Source organism: Equus quagga, chromosome 12, assembly GCF_021613505.1.
Source record: "Equus quagga isolate Etosha38 chromosome 12, UCLA_HA_Equagga_1.0, whole genome shotgun sequence".
In the NCBI taxonomy this organism is placed as follows: Eukaryota; Metazoa; Chordata; class Mammalia; order Perissodactyla; family Equidae; genus Equus; species Equus quagga.
Window position 1 is genome coordinate 89,145,866 of NC_060278.1, and position 23,594 is coordinate 89,169,459.

At 44.9% G+C, this 23,594-nt stretch overlaps 1 protein-coding gene and 1 long non-coding RNA gene across 3 annotated transcripts in view; one reads left to right on the plus strand and one right to left on the minus strand.

The window, feature by feature from the left end:
- The window catches only part of LOC124248761 (uncharacterized), a 30,357-nt gene extending 16,523 nt beyond the window's left edge, over positions 1–13,834 (minus strand). Inside the window, exons 1-2 of one of the 2 annotated variants that reach the window (XR_006891131.1) lie at positions 13,739–13,834; positions 12,585–12,676 (exon numbers count right to left, since the gene is read on the minus strand). This is a non-coding gene — a long non-coding RNA (uncharacterized LOC124248761). Of the gene's footprint in view, positions 1–12,584; positions 12,677–13,734 lie in introns of both variants that reach the window. The other variant, XR_006891132.1, reaches the window with a different exon arrangement.
- A 101-nt stretch (positions 13,835–13,935) lies between these two features.
- RAB5IF (RAB5 interacting factor) lies at positions 13,936–23,474 on the plus strand. Its single transcript, XM_046679217.1, has 4 exons — positions 13,936–14,298; positions 16,129–16,232; positions 21,500–21,629; positions 23,093–23,474. The coding sequence occupies exons 1-4, from the start codon at positions 14,185–14,187 to the stop codon at positions 23,132–23,134; spliced, it is 390 nt and encodes a 129-aa protein (XP_046535173.1). The 5' UTR covers positions 13,936–14,184; the 3' UTR covers positions 23,135–23,474.
- Positions 23,475–23,594: the final 120 nt, after the last annotated feature.

Sequence of the window (23,594 nt, forward strand, 5' to 3'; positions counted from 1 at the left end):
AAACAAAACAGGAAGACTGGCATAGATGTTAGGGTGAATCTTCCTCAGCAAAAATAAATAAATAAATAAAGGGATAATCCATATGTTACTGTTATTATCTATTGTTGTTATCTGGCCTCTCACCCAGGGCTGAGATTAAAACAGAACTGTTGAAATAACTTGCCCCATACCACACAGCTTTTAAGTGGCAGAACTGGGACTAACTACCCAGAGAAATAGTTCTCAAGACTTAATATGCATCAAGATCATTATGAGAGCTTACAAATATGCAAATTCGCAGACCTCACCCCAAGACAGTCCACAAATCTGCACTCTTTACTGTTGCCACAGGAGATTCTCATGCTATTGCTCCAGGGACCTGATCATTTATATTCAGGACACTGACTTATCTCCAGGAAACTGCTGAGTGGTGAAGACAGCACATCATCTTTCAAAGTTACAAGATGAGGGGCCAGCCCGGTTAACAGTGGTTAAGTTCGCACGTTCCACTTCTCAGCGGCCCGCGGTTCGCTGGTTTGGATCCCGGGTGCGGACGTGGCACTGCTTGGCACGCCACGCTGTGGCAGGTGTCCCACATATAAAGTAGAGGAAGATGGGCATGGATGTTAGCTCAGGGCCAGACTTCCTCAGCAAAAAGAGGAGGACTGGCAGTAGTTAGCTCAGGGCTAATCTTCCTCAAAAAAAAAAAAAAAGGTTACAAGATGAGAGGAAGAAGGGTACCACCAAGTAGTCTGCCCTGAACCATTTGACTTCCCACTGCCTCCCAGGAGTCTATGGTGGCCTGAAAGTCAAGTGTAGCCTTTCTGAGATTGTCATTTAAATACATAAGTAATCCACATTCACTGTAGAAAACTTTAAAATAAAGATAAAAAGAGAGGAGTTCCGTATAGTGGTTAAGAGCCCCGTCAGCTTTTGGAGGAAAACAAATGTGTGTAAAACAGTCAGCAAAGTTGGCAGCTAGTAAGGTCTCAATAAGTGCTAGTAAAACAGTTACTGTAGGCAAAAAGAAAAGACGACCTAGGAGACAAACCCAGACCTCCACTTCACAGCAGGTGCTCCTTCCACAGTTCACGGCTTTTCTCCCCAGGCCTCCTGATTTCTGTGAGTCCATCTATGTCTGGGGCCGCAATCTTACCCCTCAGTGCACACCTTCCTCTCCAAACCCTACTACAAGCAACCGGCAGTGGCAGACAGGACTCCGCTGGGAGGGCACACCCAGCCCCAAGGCTGAGATCATGTGTTTAACTGGTGCTAAAAAGCCCCAGCCTCACAAAGGCAAACTGTGTCCTACTTCCAAATCTGTTTCTCACTTCCAAATCTGACTCTTCATCAAGTTCTTTTCCATCTTAGACCACCCGGGATGTTTATTTTAACCAGATGGATGCACTGGGATTCAGCCAGATTCCCCACTTCTAAGATAAGGAAAGCCTTGGGTGAAAGCAGAAAGGGAACCAGTCGCAGTCCCATAAATAGCTTCTAGGCAAAGGCTCTCCACCCTGGCTCCCAGCTTGGCTTTGTCTGCTCAAAGAAGCTAAGAGGAGGAACACAGATCAGGTTTCAAACGCCTATTGAACCTCTAACTTGCTGTGTGAGCTTGTGCTGGACTGCAGAATCTGAGGACCCTTCAATTATAACTTTCTGTGACACCCTCCTCTCCTCCCATGTAAACACAAACTTAATGAATCTCAGAGTTAAGATCAGAGCTTTACAATACAATACAATATGACACAATATAGTACAAAAAAAGAATTAACCTTTTTTGGAAGAAATAAAGTTATCTCTGTTTGCGGATGATATGATTGTATATATAGAAAGCCCTAAAGATTCCACAAAAGAAATGTTGAACTAACAAAAGGATTCAGCAAAGTTTCAGGATACAAAATCAGTACATAAAAATCAGTTGTGTTTCTATGCACTAACAATGAACAATCCGAAAAGGAAATTGAGAAAACAATTCCATTTACAATAGCATCAAAAAGGATAAAATACTTACGAATTAACAACCAAGGAGGTGAAAGACTTATACACTGAAAACCACAAAATATCGCTGAATGAAATTAAAGATACAAATAAACCAAAAGACATCTCACGTTCAGGGCCTGGAAGACTTTATATTATTAAGATATCAGTACTACCGAAGCAATCTGCTCTATCAAAATCCCAATGACTTTTTTTTTCAGAATAGAAAAATTCCACCTAAAATTCACATTGAGACAAGAACCAGCCTAACAAGACAGGGCCATCTACAAGGCCCCTGGCCTAACAAGGTAAGGCCCCTAACCAATCCGCAAGCTAGGAGAATCAGATAGAGACCACTAAGTTCCACATTCCACAGCCTCTGGACTCTCCTTGGCTTACACAGCCACCCTAGCACCCAGGAGTCCACTGAAGGTGACCCTAGCCCCACTACTGTACTAAAAATCACACCCAGGGGCCAGCCCGGGGGCGCGGCGATTAAGTTCGCACGTTCAACTTCTCGGCGGCCCGGGGTTCGCCGGTTCAGATCCCAGGTGTGGACATGGCACCGCTTGGCATGCCATGCTGTGGTAGGCGTCCCACATATAAAGTAGAGGAAGATGGGCACAATGTTAGCTCAGGACCAGGCTTCCTCAGCAAAGAGGAGGACTAACAGTAGTTAGCTCAGGGCTAATCTTCCTCAAAAAAAAAAATCACAACCAGGGGTGGAGAGCTAGCATACTACTGATACATGCAATGCATGTGGTGGCATGTTGAACAACAGCGCAAGCGCAAGCACAACCTCACCTCTACATGCCCTGACAAGGCACTCCTCCCCAGCCTTTGCCTAACAAAAGCTCCACAATCCTGCTCCCCAACGAGCCATTCACCTGCCCCCTTCCTTTCCACACAGGCTCCCTTGTGCCTCTCCTGTGCACAAGCTAATAAACTTTTACTTTCCTATTCCCGTTTGTTGTCTCTTGATTTCCATCCTAGGGGACAATAAGAACCCAAAGTGCCAGTAACATTCTGGCAACCCCAAAGGGACAGGATGGGACTTTCTTGAGTCTTGGTTAAAGATTGGACAGGCCAGCGCCAGACGGGCCTAGCTGCCTGGATGTGGATATAAGTGGCCGCAGTCGAACCACTTTGGACTCCAGCGTTCGCTAAGTCAGGTCAAGGCCTGGGAGCCGACACCCTCCAGTCCAACCAACTTTCTTAAAGTCTCCCTCTTTTCCTAATCTCTCTCTCTCTCATCCTCTTCAGGAGAATCTTCTCTCTTCTGGTTTCAGGGGCACCATGAGCCCCTGGGTCAGTCACTAGCCTGACAATCTGTTTTTTTGGCCTCAGAGAGTGCGTGTTCCATCCCAGGGAGCTCTCCTTTGGCTGGTTTCAGAGCCCACATTCCACCCCTGGGAGCTCTCCTCTAGTTCCGGGCCTGATCACCCTGGCAACCCCAAGTGAGTTGAGCTGCCCTCTCTTGGCAGTCCTGGTTTCTGGTTTCTGTTAATCTCTTTGGGCACCTGAGTGATTCCAGGTTGCCCTCTGGGTCAGCCATTTGACTGACAAGGCTACAGCCTCTGGCCTCAGAGAGTCCGAGTTCCAGGGAGCTCTCCTCTGGCTCGTTTCAGAGAGTCTGTGTCCCACCCCTGGGAGCTCTTTGGAACCCTGTTTTGTCTCCTGTCAAAAACCTGTTGAGTATTTTAGGCACCTACTGAGTCAGCTATGGGGACAGGAGATCTGTAAGTTATTCTCTAAACTGTCCTGCATGGGAACTGTTGTTTGTGTGACCCTTTTCTTGATAACCCTTGGGAAGAGGCCATGAGGGCAAGGCCTGACCACCTCTTTCCCTTCTTTGTCTGTTTTGTTCATCACCTCCTCTGCTGTCACCAAGTCGAGGTTAAGTTCAAGCTGGACCTGAGCAGAACCTGGACCTTCTGTAAAATCAAAAACTTGAAAAAACTTTCTGCCAGGGACTTAACTCTCAACTCTGGGGTTAGGAGCCCTGGCCCCTGGCCCACTCCAGGGCTTTGCCTCTTGCCTCCCTGGCTTGCCTTGTGCTGGCTCAGGGACTAAGTGCCTGGGCTGAGTGGGACTTGACTAAATCTTATAACTATGTTGACACCCGCAGTCAGGTTCTGCACTCTTCTCTGGCCCACTGTCAGCTGGACACTGACGGTGCTTTACCACCATGGGGAATGCCCCAGGCATCCCCTGAGAGTCACCCCTCAGGTACATTTTAACTAACTGGAAACACTTTCAATTGGAGAGGTTATGCCCCAGAAACTCCATCTTGGAGAAAACTTGAGTGGCTTCTCTGCCGTCTTTATGATGTGGTTGGACAGGTAGATCAACCTATAATGTCATTTGAGTTACAACCCAATTTCTGAGAAATCAAAAGTAACTGTCCTTAAAAAATTCCTCGTGAGACTGGAAAAGCAGCTCTAGAGGCAGTTCAGATTCCACCTAGTTCCTTTATCTCAAAAAGGATTATCATCTCCCCTCTCCAGGAACTGTTATCTAGACCATCACTAATTCCTAAGACTGAAAGAAAAAAAAAGCAAAAAGGAAAAAAACCATAAGAGTCCCTCGCCAAATACCATCTTGAGTGTCTTCTCCACAAATATTAGTAAAAAGGCTCAAAACAAAATTTGGATTCATAACTAATGTTATTACTGTGCCTGATTCACGGCAGTAATTTTAAAACAAAAGATGTGGGGACTCTATGTGTATCTACATGTATGTTACATATGTGTGATATTTTACCTCTGGATGGTATAATTTCTAAAGAGCTCTATTCAATTGGCTAAAAGTAAGTGCTAACATAAATTCTAAATGTAATAGAAATTTACCCAAATAGCTTTTAAGTTAACATGATATAAATTAATCCTGGGTAACTGAAAGCTTATTTAAGTTTGCTGTTTTAATTAAAATGGACATGTTTTCAGAGTTATCAGCACTGCATATGATGCAGACATACAGCCTAGGTTTACTGGTCAGATAAGCCCTTGTTATCCCTATTACAAACTTGTCAGCAAAATAATAGCTCAGAATGATAACTGATTTTGTCTAATGTCTCATGAGGTTTTGTAGGCAGTCTAAATAATTATTGGGAACGAGTAAACTAAATAGATGTAAAAAGATAAAAGTGTTGGGTGAACTTTTGAAAATAATTACATGTTATGGCATATATATTTAAGATAACTTCCAAAATCTTTCTGGTAACTTGAAACTTTGAAATTTTGTTAGGAGAAATTAAATTATAAAAATTCACTAAGTAGCTAGGTCACTGAAAGATTATTGTTAAACAAGTCCGAGTTTATCTACTTTTGGCTTATTACAGAGAAACTAAAAGATGTTTGGGTCTATAAGTAAACATGTCTTGTATTTTTATTAAGATTGTACTATGAAACAGCATGTTTCTAGAAATTGTAAAAAGTATAAATTTGCTAAGCCACAGAATGCTAATGTAAAAGACAGTTCATAATTGCTTAGTTTTCAGTTTTCACCAAAGTCTGTAAAGATTAAAAATTCTATTTAATATAAGTAAATAAATTTTAACATAAAAAGTAAGCTGTTGTAAAAATTAAAATTTGGTTTTCTTTCTCTTAAAAGCGATAATTTTCTTAAACTCTTAGTCTGCTCTTGATAAAAAGGTTATGGAAGGTTTTTATTTATTCTGAGTAAGTCTACCTAAAAGACAGAGACCTGTTTTGTTAAGATAATTTCGTATGTTCCAAAAGACGGAGGTCTCTCTATTAAGGTTTTTTGACTGTTTTCAATGCTCTGTTTGCCCTTGACTATTTCTGTTGTCACTTTGATTGAAGGGGTAACTAAACATTGTTTTACAGTGAGCACTGTTTCCTATTTGACCAAGTGTTTTAAAATCTTTGGATATTTTTGACAAGCTTCTCTCTCAAAAAAAATATTCAAATCCTGAATAAAGTCTTTCTTTTGACCTGGAAGAAGGAAGAGAATTTCTCTGAGGATTTTCAAAGGGTGCCTGAGACTTCTCAAAGAAATTTGCTGTCTCTTTCTACAAGGGGGAAGATACTAAAATTATTAGGTTTATTGGGTATGTTAAATTATATGGGAAGCATTGTCAAATAAGTGATGATAAACCTTCTTAGGTGGTATTATATGGATAAATTTCATTGATATAAATGTTTGCAAATTATATAACATTCCTAAAATTCTGATCTGTCCTGGTGGTCAGCCATAATTCTAGTGATTATCGTGAAGTGTTGTATGTCACAGAAGTAGCCAAGTTTCTTTGTCAATTGCCCTTGTGAGTCTTTTGTCATTTGCAGATAGTTGCTGTTTTACTTTGATGCTTTTTCCTTTTACAAACATGTTTCATCTTCAGAGAGACTCATAGAAAGGACTCTGATACTGTAGAATACAGATTTATGATAAACTTTCAGATCATAAAACTGAACTGGGTAAGAAATTACAGAATTCTAACAGAGAAAGTGATGACTTCATGAAACTGCTAACAAAAGACTAAGGTCAAGAATCGATTACACAGGACTGAATGAACTGATGAGGATGATGTTAATTTATATGACTTTTTTTTCTTTTCTTTTTTTTTTTTGAGGAAGATTAGCCCTGAGCCAACTGCTGCCAATCCTCCTCTTTTTGCTGAGGAAGGCTGGCCCTGAGCCAACATCCGTGCCCATCTTCCTCTACTTTATATGTGGGATGCCTACCACAGCACGGCTTGCCAAGCAGTGCCATGTCCGCACCTGGGATCCGAACCAGCGAACCCTGGGTCACTGAAGCGGAACACGCACACTTACTGCTGTGCCACCAGGCTGGCCCTTATATGACTTCTTGTTTGCAATATTGCTGATTTTTTTTTAAAGATTGGCACCTGAGCTAATAACTGTTACCAATCTTCTTTTTTTTTTCTGCTTTTTTTCTCCCCAAATCCCCCCAGTACATAGTTATATATTTTTTTAGTTGTGGGTCCTTCTAGTTGTGGCATGTGGGATGCTGCCTCAGCATGGCTTGAGAAGTGGTGCCATGTCCAGACCCAGGATCCGAAGCAGCAAAACCCTGGACTGCCGAAGCGGAGTGCACGAACTTAACCACTCGGCCATGGGGCTGGCCTCTGCTGATATTTTTTTTGATTTTTTGTTTTGTTTCCAGATTTAAGGAAATCTTTTTCTCTTTTCTCTCATGCTAACTATGACTTACAGCAATTTGTTCAATTATACTTTTGCAAGCAGAATTGAAACATTTATCTTTTTCTCCCTACCTGATCCCTCCAGAATTTTGAAATTCTTAGTGAGTGAGTATTATTTTCATGGCAATATTGTTATTTACATAAGTTCAATAAGAATCTGTTCTCCTTATAACGAACACAATTGGAAACACTGGCTATATTACCAAGGCTTTGACTGGAACATTATATTTGAGAGAAACATGCAGACTCAGCTATGACAAGACAGCTTTTGACAAATAAAGGTTGACTTTCTGGAATAAAGCCTCTTCAAAATATTGGCCTGGTACCATGTTTAAAGAGTTCCCAGGGGCTGGCCCCGTGGCTGAGTGGTTAAAGTTCGCGTGTTCTGCTGCAGGCAGCCCAGTGTTTCATTGGTTCGAATCCTGGGCGCGGACATGGCACCGCTCATCAAACCACGCTGAGGCAGCATCCCACATGGCACAACTAGAAGGACCCACAACGAAGAATATACAACTATGTACTGGGGGGCTTTGGGGAGAAAAAGGAAAAAATAAATAAATAAAAAATTGAAAAATCTTAAAACAAAAAAATAAATAAACAAATAAAGAGTTCCCAGCAACCTTACTGGGTAAGTAATGAAGGTCACTTACCTGGCAGGTGCCTGGAACCTCGAAATATTTTGGGGGACCTCAAGAAGAGAGGAATCCACCCAAATCTGTAGGTATTAGAGGTGAAATCTGATGACAAGTCCTTGGCTTGGCTTTCCTGGCCTCAAGAGGTCTTTAAAGTTCAATCTGAGGGGCCAGCCTGGTGGCACAGCGGTTAAGTGCACACATTCCGCTTCAGTGGCCCGGGGTTCACCAGTTCGGATTGCGGGTGCAGACATGGCGCCACTTGGCAAGCCATGCTGTGGCAGTCGTCCCACATATAAAGTGGAGGAAGATGGGCATGGATGTGAGCTCAGGGCCAGTCTTCCTAAGCAAAAAGAGGGGAATTGGCAGCAGATGTTAGCTCAGGGCTAATCTTCCTCAAAAAATAAATAAATAAAATAAAAAATAAAGTTCAATCTGAGATTTCTTATAAAAAGTTCCAGCAAAGCAGATTTGAAACCACCTATATAATCAACTTCTGTTCTTGTTGTACTTACGCAGATAATTGGGCCAAGTTTATTGAAACTAGACATTTTACAAACCACTGAGTCTTTTTTTTTTTTTTTTGAGGAAGATTAGCCCTGAGCTAACTACTGCCAGTCCTCCTCTTTTTGCTGAGGAAGCCTGGCCCTGAGCTAACATCCATGCCCATCTTCCTCCACTTTATATGTGGGACACCTACCCCAGCATGGCGTGCCAAGCAATGCCATGTCTGCACCCAGGATCTGAACCGTGAACCCCAGGCCACCGAGAAGTGGAACGTGTGAACTTAACCGTTGCACCACTGGGCCAGCCCCTCCACTGAGTCTTAATTGGCTATCTTTGGTAAAAATGAGGGTGACTTTAGAGAGAAAAATTATGCTTCAATAGAAACTATAGTACATATTCATGAATATTAAGTTCTAGTTCTGATAATTATCTTTGAGATTTTCGTTTTCTGTCTGTAAACTGGACCAGATCCTGAATTCTTCTAGTCTCCTGAAATATCTGGCTACAAATCTCCAAACTAATGTTTTCCACTTTTTTCCCCATCATTTTCATTTGGAATCATTGAGAACTGAACCTGCTCTTTTCCTGAAGTCCTGCAGACTAAAGTTTGACAACTTGATATAAACTTAAGGGAGATTCATGTCTGTTGCTGTGTAAGCCACTCAGAAAGATAGATGAACACCCAATGACATCACCAGAGGCATTTTAAACTGCAAAAGAAGCTTTGACTCTGACACCTAAAAATCTTTTTGGCTGGCTGCTCCCTGGGCTCAGAAACTGGTTTATAATTTTCTCCCACCATTAACCTTGTTTTTCTTTTTGTCTCTCTAAAAATGACTTATGTTAATAACTCATGAAAGGTCGAGACCAACATCCAGGAAATCTATGAACAAGGCATCCTGGCTTCACCGGTATAACCAAGGAACAGACCCCAATTGGGCATGGTCACTGATCAAGGGTGCCATCTCATCCCTCACCAGGTTCCCTCTCTTTTTGGGACCCCTGGGTAATCACCCTACTCCTATTAATTTTTGGCCCCTGTCTTTTTAACCTTCTTGTCTAGTGTGTGTCCTCTAGGCTCCAACAATTCCACATTAAAATGATGGTCATGTAAGGATTCCAGCCATTTCCAATGGCTGACCCACTTGGTTCTCATTCTCATTCCTACTGAACCCTACAACAAGCTGAAAAAGACTTTTACTCCTCCTGGATATAGGACCCCCTTCTCAACACTCTCTTTCAGCAGGAAGTAGCTTCAGAAGAAGACACCTTTATCTGTGATCCTTAAGGTTAAGGAGGATAAAATCTCTCAGGAGGGAATGAGACAGGAACCAGCCTAATGAGACAGGGCCATCTGCAAGGCCCCTGGCCTAACAAGGTAAGGCCCCTAAACAATCTGCAAGCTAGGAGAATCAGATAGAGACCACTAAGTTCCACATTTCACAGCCTCTGGACTCTCCTTCGCTTATGCATGCACCCTAGCACCCAGGAGTCCACTGAAGGTGACCTTAGCCCCATTGTCATACTAAAAATCACACCCAGGGGTGGAGAGCTAGCATGCTAATGATACATGCAATGCATGTGGTGGCATGTTGAACAACAGCGCAAGCGCAAGCACAACCCCACCTCTACATGCCCTGACAAGGCACTCCTTCCCAGCCTTTGCCTAACAAAAGCTCCACAATCCTGTTCCTTAAAGAGCCAGTCACCTGCCCTCTTCCTTTCCACACAGGCTTCCTTGTGCCTCTCCTGTGCACAAGCTAATAAACTTTTAGTTTTCTACTCCTGTTTATTGTCTCTTTTGATTTCCATCTTGGGGGACAATAAAAACTTAACATGCCAGCAACAATATGGAATCTTAAGGGACCCCCCAATAAACAAAACAATCTTGTAAAAGAAGAACAAAGCTGAAAGACTCACTTTTCCTGATTCCAAAACTTACTACAGGGGCTGGCCCAGTGGCGCAGCAGTTAAGTGCGCACGTTCTGCTTTGGTGGCCTGGGGTCCACCAGTTTGGATCCCGGGTGTGGACACAGCACCGCCCATCAGGCCATGCTGTGACAGGCGTCCCACATATAAAGTAGAGGAAGATGGGCACGGATGTTAGCTCAGGGCCAGTCTTCCTCAGCAAAAAGAGGAGGATTGGCAGCAGATGTTAGCTCAGGACTGATCTTCCTAAAAAAAAAAAAAAAACAACCTTACTAGAAAGCTAATAACCAAAACACTGTGGTATTGGCATAAAGACAGATAAATAGACCAATGGAATAGAATAGACAGCCCTGAAATAAACCCTTGCATACATGGCCAAATGATTTTCAAGAAGGGTGCCAAGACTATTCAATGGCAAAAGGACAGTTGTCTTAACAAATGGTGCTGGGAAAACTGGATATCCACATGTAAAAGAATGAAGTTGGACCCTTACCTAACACCATATAAAAAAATTAACTCAAAATGGATCAAAGACCTAAACATAAGAGTTAAAACTATAAAACTCTTAAAAGAAAACAGGGGAAAAGCTTGATGACATTAGATTTGGCAATGATTTCTTGGATATGACACCAAAGGCACATGCAACAACAACAAAAAATTAAACAAACTGGACTTCATCAAAATTTTAAAACTTTTGTGTATTACAGGACACTATCAACAGAATAAAAAGACAACTCACAGAATGGGAGAAAATATGTGCAAATTACATATATGACAAGGGGTTAATATCCAGAATACATACAGAGCTCCTAAAACTCAACAACAAAAACTAAATGACCAAGGGATGGCCCCATGGCCGAGTGGTTAAGTTTGCACGCTCAGCTTTGGTGGCCCAGGGTTTCACTGGTTTGGATCCTGGGCACAGACCTAGCACCACTCACCAAGCCAGGCTGAGGCGGTGTCCCACATGGCAGAACTAGAAGAACCCACAACTAGAATATACAACTATGTACTGGGGGGCTTTCGGGAGAAGAAGAAAAAGAAAACTAAATGACCAGACTCAAAAATGGGTAAAGGTCTGAAATAGACATTTCTCCAAAGAAGATATACAAATGGCCAACAAGCACATGAGAAGAAGCTAAACACTACTAATCACTAGGGAAATGCAAATCAAAACCACAGTAAGATACCATTTTACACCCATTAGGTTGGCTTTTATCAAAAAAACAGAAAACAACTGTTGAGAAGGATGTGGAGAATCTGAAACTCTTGTGTACTGTTAGTAGGGATGCAAAACGGCGCAGCTGCTATGGCTGTTCCTCAGTACAGAGGTTCCTCAAAAAATTAAAAATAGAATTAGCATATGATTCAGCAATTCCACTCTGAGTATATACCCAAACGAACTGAAAGCAGGGACACGAACAGATAATTGTACACCCATGTTCATAGTAGCATTATTCACAACAGCAAAATGGTGGAAGCAGCCCAAGTGTCCCTCAGTAGAGGAATGGGTACACAAAATGCAGTTTATGTATACAATGGACATTTAATGAACTTATTATTCAGCCTTAAAAAGGAAGGAAATTCTGACACGTGCTACAACATGAATGAAATCTTGAAGATGGTATGCTAAGTGAAATAAGCCAATCAGAAAACAAAAAAATACTGTGTGATTCCATTTTCATGAGGTACTTGGTCAAATTCAGAGACTGAAAGTAGAATGGCAGTTGCCAGCAGCTGGGGGGAGCGGAGAATGGGGAATTAATAGTTTAATGGGTAGAGTGTTTCAGTTTTGCAAGATGAAGGGTTCTGAAAATGGATGGTGGTGATAGCTACACAACGAAGCTAATGCACAACACTGTGCCACTGAACTACACACTTAAAAATGGTAAATTTTGTTACGTATATTTACAGCAACTTAAAAATTTCTTTAAGTTTTAAAAAATAATCAACTCAATTTTATTCCAATTTTCTCCATCTTCAGTACCCCCATCAAATCTCACTTGATTAACTTTAACAGTCTTTAAACTAGTCTCCCACTCTGACCTAGTCCTCCAAATAGCACCAAAGGGAGTGATGTTGCTAAGATGCAAACCTGAAAAGTGTCCCCTGCTCAAATCCTTTCTGTGGCTTCCTCCATCCTTGGGACAAAAACAAGTTCTTCAGCATGATCCTCTCCCTCCTTCACCAAATTGTGGCTTTATTCCTTACCATTAGCTGGCGTGGTTTCATCTCCTGGCATTTTCTCTCCCCTTCCCCCCCTCTTCCCCTTAATTCCTACTCTTCCTTCAGAGCTCAGTCTTCCCTAACTCCTCAGATCATATTCCCCGTTATAAACCTTGACTGCCAGACCCAGCAGACCGAAAACTTACCTTTTTCATCTTTGACTGTGGGCCAGGTATTCTTCCAACATTCTATGCTAGAGTGATCAGCTTGTCTCCAGAGCCGCAAGTCACCAGGGAGTCTGCAAAAGAGGGTGCATACCAACGGTACACTTCCCGACTGGAGTGAGCTGGTCAGGCTTTCCCAGAGTTTGCACGAGGGAGGGAAATTGGTTGAGAAAAGTGGCAGGGTTGAAAAGAACAAGATCCATAAGAACCGTGTGAAAGTTAGGACTAAAAGTGTGCCCTCCCACCAGACCCAGACAGAGGAATGTCTGTTGCAGTGCATATCCCCACTCAACCTACTGAAACAGGATCTCGAGACTGACTTGTGGAAAACAGCTCTGGTATTTTGAAAAAGCTCCCTAGGAGATTCCGTTGCTCAGCTAAGGCAGAGAACTACAGGTGAATGTTGACAGGTATGCAAAGGATGTTCTGACCTTATTGATATTCTTTAAGCCTTAAAGCTTAAGGTTAACAGTATAGATCTTGGAGTCATAGAGACTCAAGCACTAGCAGAGCGATTCTGAGGAAGTTTCTTTCCCTCTACAAACCCAAAGAAGTGATGTGCCTCGGTCTCAACTTACTGCGCATGGCATCGCCTGGAGGGATTATTAAAAGGCCGATTATGGGCCCCACCCCCAGAATTTCTGATTCAGTAGGTCTCCGATGGGGCCCTAACATTTGCATCTCTACTCAAGGTCTCAGATGATGCGGCTGCGGCTGGTCTAGAAACGCACCCTGTAAACTACAGCCCTAGCACAGAGGGAAGACACAAGAGACGAATACTCCGATGTTCTGATCCCTAATGAAGTGCCTTCTCCCCTTTCCCCCCTAAGGAGTCCTCAGCTGGTCCCAACCCGCTATATAGCCCTAGAAAATCATTCCCAGTCTTTGGGTCTCAGGGTTTCACATTTACTAAAAGAAGGTGCTGGGCAAGACGAGACACTAAGTTATTACAGAAAAAGAGTTAATATCCTGGACAAGATCCTGTAGGGTTAGGGGAGAAAGAGCAGGAGCTAAACCCTGAGGAGCAGTCTGGGGCTCCCGGGGAGCAAGGTTTGGAAAAGGAAAGGGTCACGTTCTGCCCCACCGCTCAAGGGGACAAGCTGTGGCGGACGGGGCGACGCTCAAGTCCAACCTACGCTTTCGCCTCAGACGCCGTTCTTCAGCCTCCACAGCGCCTCCTCGCGCTGGCGTCGCCGTCCTCACCAAGATTGTCCCTTCCCTCTCACCCTACCGCGCGCCTGGCGGAAGTTGCCGTCACTTCCGTCACGCGTGGAGCGCTTGCGCCTAGGCGGCGGCCGCTCTTTCCCTCGAGCGGCTGCGCGGCCGCCGATTGGCTACGAGGGCCCGTCGGCGGGGGACGCGCGGCCCTGCCTTGCTCCTCCCTCCTGGACGCCTGGTCTCGGCCGAGCAAACAGACCGGGGCGGTTGCGTCAAGTAACGGCAGTTGCAGCGCGCCGCCGAGCCCGACCGCTGAGCCTGTCGCTGCCGCCGCCCTCCGCGCCGTGACCCGCGACCCCAGACCCCGACTCCCTTTGGCTCGGCCCGCGCGCCCCAGGCCTGGCCCGGGCGGCGCGACGGGAGGATGAGCGGCGGGCGGCGGAAGGAGGAGCCGCCTCAGCCGCAGCTGGCCAACGGGGCCCTCAAAGTCTCTGTCTGGAGCAAGGTGCTGCGGAGCGACGCGGCCTGGGAGGACAAGGTGCGGTGGGACCTGGCGAGGGCTCAGGTTCGAGGAGCCGGCTGGGACTCGGGGACGGATGGGCAGGCCCCAGCCTGCTTCTGCCCCCGTCCGGGCGCGGCCGAGTGTTTGGGGTGGTGGGGCGGGTGGCCCTAGGGGCTAGGACGAACGTGGCGGGCCCGGCTCCCGGGCTGGGGGCTCACCGCGGAGTGGCCCAAGGGGGAAGCCACCTGGGTCACGCGGGAAGCAGCGAGGAGGGCGCGGAGGAGTTGTCACCTGCGGGCAGGGCGTGTGCCCGAACGGCGAGAGTGAGCTGAATTCGATTCGACTCCGCCTTTTACTCCTGATAGGATCTCGAGTAAGTGGTTTATTTTTCCCGAGTTAACTACTTAACGCAGTTGGGAGCGCGATCTGTAACGGTAAGGGACAGCTACTGAATACTTCCTAGATGTCAGGTGCTCTCCACGCATTGTCTCGCCTAATGCTCAGAACACCTCTGAAGTGGGGTACCGTGGTGCCTTAAAGCATTTCGCTCGCTGCTGGTCTACAAATGCACTAAAGGCGAGCTGCCAGTGCTTTATTGTTGGATGAGAAAGACAATACTTTAAATGACAGGGGAGACTGAGACCACCTTGCAGGGGTGAGTGTGTGTGAGGGAGAGAGGAAGAAACCACCAAACGTGTGACGTGTGGTTCGGGCTTCAGGATTTCCTTACCGGTCACATGCATTCAGATCTGAGTGCAGGCACTGTCTAACTGCTGCATCGTCTGGAAGGGACCATCACAAACAGCTTGATTCTGATTAGCCTGAAAAGAATGTTATATTTGCTATCTTTCCTTTGTTTTTGGGGCCTGGTGAAGTGGGTTTTCCTTCCTGGAGTTCCAGTAAGGGGAGGAATGGGTGGCACTTCCTGAAAGTGCCTTTGTCCTGCCCCCAGCCCTGCCCCTGCCCGGCTCTTGTAAAACCTTTCTGATCTGCTGTGTCATTTCTTTCCTTCTGCTATAAGGACTGGTTTCTGCAATCTAGGGCAGGTGAGAAACCTGAGTCTTCCTATCCTCATATGAAATTTAGATAAGCTGGTACCTTCCTCTAGCACTTTTGTTTCTAATTCTTTCTCTCCTTTGTGGCTTACTCAGAATCCAGTGTGCTGGAAGATGGTGCTGAGTAAGTTAGCAGTCAGCCCTTTTGCCTGTAGATAGTCTGTCTAGCTCTCTCCAGGTCAGATAAGAGTTATCATTGGCCAGTAGCACAATTACTGTCACAGCCATTTCATCACAAGCCATTTCATTTTTGCAACTTCTAAAAAAAGGTAAATGATTTTTCTAAAATTTTAGAGCACAGGCCCTGAAAGACATCACTTAAGATAACTAAATATATTGTCTTTTACCACATTTTAGTGTAAGAAGAGGTGGAGATGCAAGAACCACATACCATTGCTTTTGGGGGAAAATTTGCTGGAAGATGTGTTTAGCAGAAAGTTTTTCTGTTCCTCACCTATTAGAAAAGGCTCCTCTGGGGCCGGCCCGTGGCCAAGTGGTTAAGTTCGTGAGCCCCACTTTGGCGGCCCAGGGTTTTGCTGGTTCAGATCCTGGGTGCGGACATGGCACTGCTCATCAGGCCATGCTGAGGCGGCGTCCCACATGCCACAACCAGAGGCACTCACAACTAGAATATACAACTGTGTACCAGGGGGCTTTGGGGAGAAGAAGAAGAAAACAAAAAAGAGTGTTGGCACCAGATGTCAGCTCAGGTGCCAGTCTTTAAAATAAATAAATAAATAAATAAATAAATAAAAGGCTCTCCTGTGGCACCCACTCTGGATAATGCATGCATGCTCTCTCCTTTCTACAGGATGAATTTTTAGATGTGATCTACTGGTTCCGACAGATCATTGCTGTGGTCCTAGGTGTCATTTGGGGAGTGTTACCATTACGAGGTTTCTTGGGAATAGCAGGGTAAGTCTTAGGTAGCTGCATTTTCATGGTATCATTTCTTTTCAAGTAGAGATTTTGTTTTCCTTTTATGGAACGGCATTGCTATTTTGGAGGGTTTTTTTTTTTTAATGACTGTGTGTGTGTATGTGTAATGACTAAAGCAAAAAGCGGCCCCGTGATGGCACTCCTGGGTCTGGTGCAGCACTCCTCAGTTCAACAAGCCCAGGAGCATCTTAGGTCAAGATGTTACCTTCCTGAAGGCTGAGCCAGTCCATTTATTCATGGGTCCAAAGTCACCTCATATAACAGGGTACCACATTGCCTGTTGGTGGCAGGCACTCTAGTTCTCGCGTGACCTTTGTTTGTACCTATGGAAGTTTGTAAAGTAGAGGAGCTTTCCTGTACTTGATACCTACTCCCCTGTGCCTAGCATCATGCTGGAGATGCTAAATCTTGGCTTCAGCAGAAGTTGTTTCGGGTCTCTACGTTTTAAAGTCAGTGAAGGGGCCAGCCCCGTGACCAAGTGGTTAAGTTCGAGTGCTCTGCTTCCGGGGCCCAGGGTTTTGCTGGTTCGGATCCTGGGTGCGGACCTACCACTGCTCATCAAGCCATGCTGAGGCAGCGTCCCATGTGGTAGGACTAAAAGGACCTACAACTACAAAACAACTATGTACTGGGGGCTTTGGGGAAAAGAAGGAAAAAAAGAAAGATTGGCAACAGATGTCAGCTCAGAGCCAATCTTTAAAAACAAACAGAAAAAAGAAGTTGCTCAATAAATGCTTGCTTCTGTTCTTTAATAAATAAATAAATAGATATATAAAATAAAGGCAGTGAAAAAGTAGGACTTTGGGCCCTCCATCTTTTACGGTGCTCCTGTGGCCAGTGGCAGCACAGTTGACACCAGCCCGTGGTTGTGGCTCAGGTTAAAGAGCCACTGAGGGTTTGACCCGGTGGCCGAATGGTTAAGTTCGCGCGCTCTGCTTTGGTGGCCTGGGATTTCACCGGTTCAGATCCTGGGCGCAGACATGGCACCGCTCATCAGGCCATGCTGAAGTGGTGTCCCACATATCACAACCAGAAGGACCACAACTACAATATACAACTATGTATTGGGGGGCTTTGGGGAGGAGAAGAAGAAAAGGAAAAAAAAAAAAAAGGATTGGCAACAGATGTTAGCTCGGATGCCAATCTTTAAAAAAAAGCTACATGGGGCCAGCCCAGTGGCATAGCAGTTAAGTGCGCACATTCTGCTTCGGTGGCCTGGGGTTCACTGGTGCAGATCCTGGGTGCGGGTATGGCACCGCTTGGCAAGCCATGCTGTGGCAGGTGTCCCACATATAAAATAGAGGAGGATGGGCACGGATGTGAGCCCAGGGCCAGTCTTCCTCAGCAAAAAGAAGAGGATTGGCAGCAGATGTTAGCTCAGGGCTAATCTTCCTTAAAAAAAAAAAAAAACCACTGAAAGTGAGTCCACACGCCCACCAGATTGAATTAAAAGGATGTTTGGCAGTTGTCTTCAGACAGGAATTATGGGCAAGCTGTGGTGGAAATGGATAGGCAGGCCCTTGACCTTTTCTCTTTTCCCACACGAATACAAACTGTCGCCCTTACGCATGGAAAATCACATTGATCACTTCTCTTATTATTCCTTTACTCTAGGGTAGAAAGGGTAAAATAGCAAACTCATTTGAGTTGCCTGTTTTCTCAGAAGATAACCCAAAAGGGGTGTACCCCTCCTAAGTAAAAAGGTTTTTGATTTGTGATACTGAGCAAAGCATTTGTACAAGGAAACCAGTAAGAGTTGATGCATTGCCCGACTTTGACAGGGTGGACACTTGATGAGGACTGATTGAGATTGAGACACAGGACCTGGGATTCATAGAGGTCTTCCCAGGTTGCAGGTGGTAGATAGATACATTTTTAGAATGTTGGTCACCCCGCATGAGCTTTCCATGAGAGAAAAGGCAGACAAGAAGAAAATGCCAGAGAAAGGGGGAAGGCAATCTAAAGGCAAGAAGGAGTTTCTCACCTTCCCAAGGCCACTTGTGTAGAAGAGGACAGCACTAGTTCAGAGCTCCTGCAGCTCTGTTGTCTTGCAGGATTCCTCGGGGATCTGTCTGAAGTCGTCCAATCTGGGAATAGTAGAGCAAGGGCGAGAGAGCTAGTCTAGTACCCTTCCCACTGTGGCAGACGAGTGAGGCTGCCCAAGCGGAACTTTCTTTTTAAAGAAAACTTTATAGAAAGGTCTGGATTCAAGTTTCAGCTCTGCTGCTTTCTTTTTTTTAAAGATTTTATTTTTTCCTTTTTCTCCCCAATCCCCCAGTACATAGTTGTATACTTTAGTTGTGGGTCCTTCTAGTTGTGGCATGTGGGACACCACCTCACTGTGGCCTGATGAGTGGTGCCATGTCCATGCCCAGGATCTGAACCAGCAAAACCCTGGCCCGCCGAAGCTGAGCGTGTGAACATAACCACTCAGCCACAGGGCCAGCCCGTCTGCCACTTTCAAGCTATATAATTTTGGCTCACCCCTCTGAGACTCAGTTTCCTCATCATTAAAATGGGGACAATCAAAATGTCTTCCTCATAAGATTGATGTATGAATTAAATGAGATAATGCAAGTGAATTGCTAAATGTAGTGCTTTAATACATCATAGGCACTCCATAAATGGTTCACTGCAATGATTATATGATTAGCTTTATGAAGAGTGCTAAATATGGCTGTTGAGAAAATGGGAAATGAGGTGTTTGGGAGTGAATTCACCTTGGAGTGGCTCACCCATAGGGCACAGTGCCACTTTCTCAGGACTGCCTGTTTTCTGGGGTTCAGACCCTCACTGTCCTCTCTCACTCCAGACGAATCCCTTCTCTCCTTTGGTTGGCACCTTTTCCTCTGCTCTTAGAAAGGGCCCAAGGACAGTGATTTTTTTCACATATATCTCCTGTCCTCCATCTGTCTGACCCAGCTGTCTGGGCTTAGGCAGGACCCTCCTGGTGCTCAGTTCTGGTGACCCTCCTCTTCCCCACTTCTCTTAACTGCCCTCTGTCTCGACCACACTAGGCTTCTTTGCATTTCTGGTGTGGCCACCAGTTGGGGCCTGTTAAGGTAAAACCATTTCCTCAGGTCTTATTATTTACAGTTTGCCTGAGAACTGAGTGATGGTTCTGCGCTGTCTGCTGAGGTTTTGCATTATTAGTGAGGGGCACTGTCTATCCTTCCAGCCTCTCTCTCTCTCATAGAGCTTGGCACATGATTAATAGGTACTCAGTAAGTGCTTGTTGAAATTTTTTTTACACTGAAATGAATTACCGTTGACCCTTGAAACAGGGCCATAGATCACTGTAGTCAGGCAGCCTTCCAGCCCTGAAGTCAGAGTTATTTGTTAGACATTCATTATTTTGTTAAAATTCTGACTGGAGTTTTTAGGATAGAATTTTTAAAAACCCATTTGAGAGTCAGTTTTTTTAATATTGTTTTCTAACCCCCAACCCAGCATGTTCCTTTCCTTGGCTACACATTTGCTGTGTAGTTCTCTCCCTTGTTTGTAATATAGAAATTAGGCCCACCCTTAAAGCTCAGTTTGAGCCCTTCCAGTCCTTTCCTGACCCCTTTCCCTGACCACCAAACATTTAAATGCCTTTGTTTCTGTGACTTCACTTTCTGCTTAATGTGTAACCCTTGGAAAGCAGGGCCTGTGCCAGCCCTTTCCTCTTCCTGTCGTCCCTTATCTCCTCTTTCCCTTATTTTTCATCTCTCATCTCACTAAGTATCCACTTTTACAGCTGGAGACTCCCGGTGAATCTCATCATTCTCCAGCTGAGCCCCGAGTGACATTGCTAAGGCCCATTAGTAGTCTCTGTCTAGAGCCACTAACTCAGCCTGTCAAAAATCAACTCCTGTCAGGGAGGTGGCCAGACTGGCTGGGTCCCAAGATTTCTGGCAGAAGATAAGGATGTGGCCACAACATGGCCAAGCCAAGGACTGTATTTTGTGTGAAAGCCAAGAAAAACCTTCTGTTCTTCCTGACTGCCTGCTTCTGTTACTGGAACCATTGTACTCCCAGGCCCTTAGGCTTGAAACCTTTGGGACCTCTTGACTCCCCATTCTGCCATTTTCCCAGTCCCTGTCCTCAAACTTTATTAGCACTCATGTCCTGAAACATGGTACAGATCTAAACCAGTCTCCCAGTTCCTGTTCCTTCCACCCATGAGAAAGCCGGTACTCTCACTGCTTACAAACTGGAATTCCTGAAACATGCACACCCTGCCTCATCCCCACCTTGCTCAGACAGCCTCATGGTCTACTCCGGACCCTTTGTATACTGATTTACACTCCTCAGAATCATCGTGCTGCCCTGCCCTACACCAGCCCACACTTTATCCATTAGGAGGAAACCATTCTCTTTGCATTTTTTCACCTTAGCCTTCAGAAGAGACATGGCCACGACATACAGTCCCCCATTAGATGAGATGCTGTACCTGGAAAGATCATAAAGTCTTGATCGCGTTATGAAAATGATTTTTACATGATGATTGTACAGTAGAGCATGGTGATGTTACCGCTCACTACATTCAAATTCCTGCATCCATTAAATAATACATAATGGGGGTCAGAGACCTTCCTGGAGGTGCTCACAAACCTCTGGTTTCAATTCCACCTTCACTGCTGTTGTTAGCCCCCAGTAGAGTCATGTGCCACATAACGACGGACCGCATGTACAATGGTGGTCCCATAAGATTAGTACCATATAGCTTAGGTGTGCAATGAAATCACCTAACAACGCATTTCTCAGAATGCATCCCCTTTGTTAAATGACACACGACTAGATGGTGAGCTGAGGACAGGAAGTGTCTTGTTCACCTCTGCATCAAGTGCGGTAGCAAGTAGTGGACATCTGGAAATTGTCTCCCATTGGGAATTATGCAGGGGCTGTTTTAGCATGCCCTTGCTTGCTCAACTAGGCCATGAAGCAGCAGCTTAATATGTGTTTGTCCCGTGGCCAGCCCCCAACCCAGCTGGAGCTACCTGGAGGCCCATGTTGGTACTGGTCCTTTTTTATTTAATTTTGTTGCTTTGGCTAAAGAGTTTCTTCTTTCAGTCTCTAGCTCAGCCAAGTGGGCAGCCCCATTGAGGGCCTAGGTGTTTTCATGTATTACTTCACTTGCCCCCATAATACAAACAGTTAACTGCAACATTGAGTGTCCTGACAGGTGGACTGTGGTGGAGGGCGTTCTGAGTCTCCTGAGCTTACGGTTTGTGTTTGGTGCTTGTCCTTTCTCACTCCAGATTCTGCCTGATCAATGCAGGAGTCCTGTACCTCTACTTCAGCAACTACCTACAGATAGATGAGGAAGAGTATGGTGGCACGTGGGAGCTCACAAAAGAAGGGTTTATGACATCTTTTGCCTTGTTCATGGTATGTGTAGCTGATAACTTTACAGCAAGTACTATCATTTCATGAGGTGTCACTCAGGGGGAGCCTAGTGATTGAGTTACACTGTGTGATTGGGGGACCATTTTTCAAAAGGCTGCTAAGGCTGGAGGGCATGTCCTCTCAAGTCATGTTGTCCCAAAAGACGTGGTGTGGTACACGGTATAGTCCCCCTATGGTATACTGATTTGGGGCCCATCTTCAGCTTCTACATCTGATTCTCAACTCTGGCTGTATAATAGAAACAACTGGGAAACATTTAAAAATATATTCATAGCACTTTATTCATAATAGCCAAAAAGTGCAAACAACCATCACCTGATGAATGTATAAATAAAAAATTGTATATCCATGCTGTAGAATTTTTTTTTTTTTTTGAGGAATATTAGCCCTGAGCTAACTGCTGCCAATCCTCCTCTTTTTTCTGAGGAAGACTGGCCCTGAGCGAACATCCATGCCCATCTTCCTTTACTTTATATGTGGGATGCCTACCACAGCATGGTGTGCCAAGCGGTGCCATGTCCGCACCTGGGATCCGAACTGGTGAACCCTGGCCCGCTGAAGTGGAACATGTGCACTTAACCCCTGCACCACCAGGCCGGCCCCCATGCAGTAGAATATTGTTTGGCCAAAAATATTATTTGGCTACTGATAGGTGCTACAGCATGGGTGAACCTTGAAAACATGCTAAATGAAAGAATCCAGACACAAAAGATCACATATTGTATGAGTCGATTTATGTAAAGTGTCCAGAATAGGCAAATTCACACTGACAAAAGATTAGAGGTTGCCAGTGGCTAGAAGGGGAGGGGAAATGGGAAAAAACTGATAATGGGAACAGATTTTTGAGGGTGATTAAAATGTCCCAGAATCAGTTAGTGGTAATGTTTGCACAACTCTGTGAATATACTAAAAACCTGTGAATTGTATACTTTAAAAGGTTGAACTTGATAGAATATTAATTATATTTCAGTGTGTGGTTTGGTTTTTTAAATAAATCAAACTCTCTGGAAGGTGATGCCTGGGCATCTCTATATATTTTTAAAGGTCCCAGGAGATTGCAGTGGACAGCCAGTTTTGAGAACCTCTGCTTTATTTGCTATGGAGCTGACAGGGTGTGATGGTGGTTTTGTTTTCACCTTGGTGGTTAATCCTAAAACCTCCCAGCAGTACAGTCTGCTTTAGCTGTGTTGGTCATGGCTATAACTCCACTCCTGGTGCTTGGCCAGGGGAGAGGATTGTCACAGGTCCCTTTGAGAGCACAGGTGAGTGTCCTGCGCTCTGTTAGCGATAGCTTCAGTGAAATTTAGGACCCCCCCCCCAATTATGCATTGGGTAGCCCCTAGGAAGCCCAGTGTACACAGATTCTTATCTGACATTTTTGTTTTGTGGAATAGAGGCCTATGTCGACCCTGGTGGCCTATGAACATTGCTTGTCTCCTCTCTAGGTCATCTGGATCATCTTTTATACTGCCATCCACTATGACTGATGGTGTACAGGCCCCACCTGCTCCCTGTCCAGTCCAAAGGACCCTCTTACTTACAGCACAGAAACATGATTGTAGGGGCACGCCAGCTGCATGGAACCTGGAAGACCCATGTTTCCTGGACTGAGAATCAGTGTGTTGGGTGTCAGTGTTTTCTGCAAGGATTGTGACCTGAAACTTTTTAAAAAACCATCATCTTTTGGGGAAACATTTCTGATTGTTCATCACCAACCATTTCTTCTTGGATACCATCATGAAACACCTGTTTGCTGATTGGAGCTGTCGTTTAATTTGATGCACCTCTGGATCCGGATGAAACATTAAATTGTCTTCCTCACTTTTCCGTCAGGTGTACAGTTTTTAAACTATCAGTGGCATTTCAAGTCTTCTGAAAACAGTATGGCAATATGTATGTGGTCCACAGCACAGTACAAGCAGCATCTAATAACAGTTTCCTTTGTAG